The sequence below is a fragment of the Rhagoletis pomonella genome, unplaced genomic scaffold (genome assembly GCF_013731165.1).
Source record: "Rhagoletis pomonella isolate Grant_MI unplaced genomic scaffold, Rhpom_1.0 Rhpom_scaffold_15429, whole genome shotgun sequence".
Taxonomy (NCBI): Eukaryota; Metazoa; Arthropoda; class Insecta; order Diptera; family Tephritidae; genus Rhagoletis; species Rhagoletis pomonella.
In genome coordinates, this window is record NW_023473950.1 from 1 (window position 1) to 2155 (window position 2155).

General features: G+C 33.0%; 1 protein-coding gene across 1 annotated transcript; it reads left to right on the forward strand.

Moving 5' to 3' along the window:
- Nucleotides 1-714: 714 nt before the first annotated feature.
- LOC118757218 lies at nucleotides 715-1888 on the forward strand (the record flags this gene model as incomplete). Its single annotated transcript, XM_036491948.1, has 2 exons — nucleotides 715-1080; nucleotides 1149-1888. Coding segments are annotated over exons 1-2 (838 nt in total), but the record flags the coding sequence as incomplete, so codon positions are not given.
- Between the last annotated feature and the right edge of the window lie 267 nt (nucleotides 1889-2155).

Genomic DNA, 2155 nt, shown 5'->3' on the forward strand with positions numbered 1-2155 from the left:
CGCAAATTTTACCCCTACCGAAACCAAAGATGTATACACATCAAAAAAAAATTAAGAGGTACAGGGTGCTTTGAAATGAAAAAAATTATCAGCTAATTAAAATACTTAAATATGCATCACGGTATGGGAGCCAAAAACCAGGGTATACGAAGATTTACATAGATATATATATACATATATATATATATATAGAGCAATGACACCAGTTTACAAATAATATGTTAACCAATTCGGGTAAGGAAATAAATGCAATCGAGACACCTTACAGCGCCCAATGATTAGACGAAAGGCGAACAAAAAGAAAATAAAAATAAATAACATACCTATTACTCTTCATCTGCATAAAGAGTACTATTTTGCTTAAGCAGCAAACAAAACCAGCTTGCGAAAATGATAGTACAAATGTATGCACATCAGGGAGGTCCAATTTTTTTATATATTTTTTTTTTTGATTGAGTCTTTTTATAATTTTGTTCACCTAACTAATTACATTACCTGTGCAAAAATTTCAACGTTTTACTATTAGTGGAAAATGTTGCTCAACGCGAGTTTAAAATTTCATGAATAAATTGTATTTGACATATCAAAACTTGCGAAAGGTTAGTAAAATACTTGAAGAACATAGTGCGGAAGAAATTACTTATGCAGCACGGAAAGTAACAAAAAATGAAACGAAGCCTGATAACACTATAAAGAAGTGTCTTGAACCTTTGAAGCGCTGGCCTTGTGTTTAGATTTAGATTTATCGGAAGAAAAATATAATAGACTACGCAAAGTTGCTAACAATATACATGCGGATTTTTTCCCAAGCACGTATGCGTTAAACCAATTAAAACAAAGTTTAGTACCACATATAGAAGCGACGGAAACTTCAGCAGAAGTTAATTTAAAGGCTCTTGTACATATTACATCCAAACACATCTTAGAAGTTTGTGCAGACAAACACCCAGTGGGCAAACTTTCACTTATATGTAAATGGGGAATGGATGGCAGTTCTGGCCACAGTCGATATAAGCAAAAATTCTCCGCGGAAGACCTCTCAGATGAATTTATTTTCGTAATTGCTTTGTTACCACTTAAGTTCGTATAAAATCAATTATTTTCTTATGTGTCTATTCTCTATTTTCCAAATTTTTTCACATTTTAAGGCTCATCGATTCCTCATCAGGTAATGAAATATGGGTCAACCGAACTCCCTCTTCTACGCTGTTCTGTAGACCAGTGAAATTCGTTTATACGAAAGAAGGAAAGGCGTTAATTCATTCAGAATATAATAAAATAATTCAGATGATTAATGATTTGGAATGTGATATTTTTAAAAATAAGAAGGGAATTGCTGAAGTTTCCTACATCATGCATTGCACTATGATTGACGGTGCAGTAGCTAATGTTTTAACAAACACCAATTCCTCAAGCAGATGTTTCATATGTCATGCACGCCCAACAGAAATGAATAATATTGAACAAAACAAAATACCAAATCCAGATCATTATAAATTTGGGTTATCAACCCTCCATTGCTGGATTCGATTCTTTGAATGTCTATTACACATAGCCTACCGTCTGCCTTTTAAGACATGGCAAGTCAGAATGGAAAATAAGGCTAAATTTATTGAAACTAAAGCCCGTATCCAAAAAGAGTTCAAAATTAAAACAGGTTTGATAATTGACCAAGTCAAGCAAGGGTTTGGAACAACAAATGATGGAAACACCGCTCGACGTTTTTTTGAAAATATTGACGTTGCCGCAGAAATTACTCGTCTGGATAAGTCTCTAATCCATAATTTTTCTCTGGTGCTAAGAGTCCTCTCTTGTGGAAAACAAATAAAAACCCAAGAGTTTAGTGTTTTGTTGAACGAAACAAGAGAGTTATACCTTAGAAATTATGGTTGGTATAACATGCCAAGTTCAGTGCATAAAGTTTTAGTACATGGATGTGATGTAATTAAATACTTTGATTTACCAATAGGTAATGATTTTAAAGCTATGTTTTCATTTATTTTCTTAATCTGTATTTCCACCTATTTTATCAGGCTCATTATCAGAAGAAGCCTTAGAATGTTCACACAAAAACATAAGAAAATATCGGCTTAATCATTCTCGAAAAACTGGAAGAGTACAAAGCAATACGGATTTAATGACTCGTTTGATATTA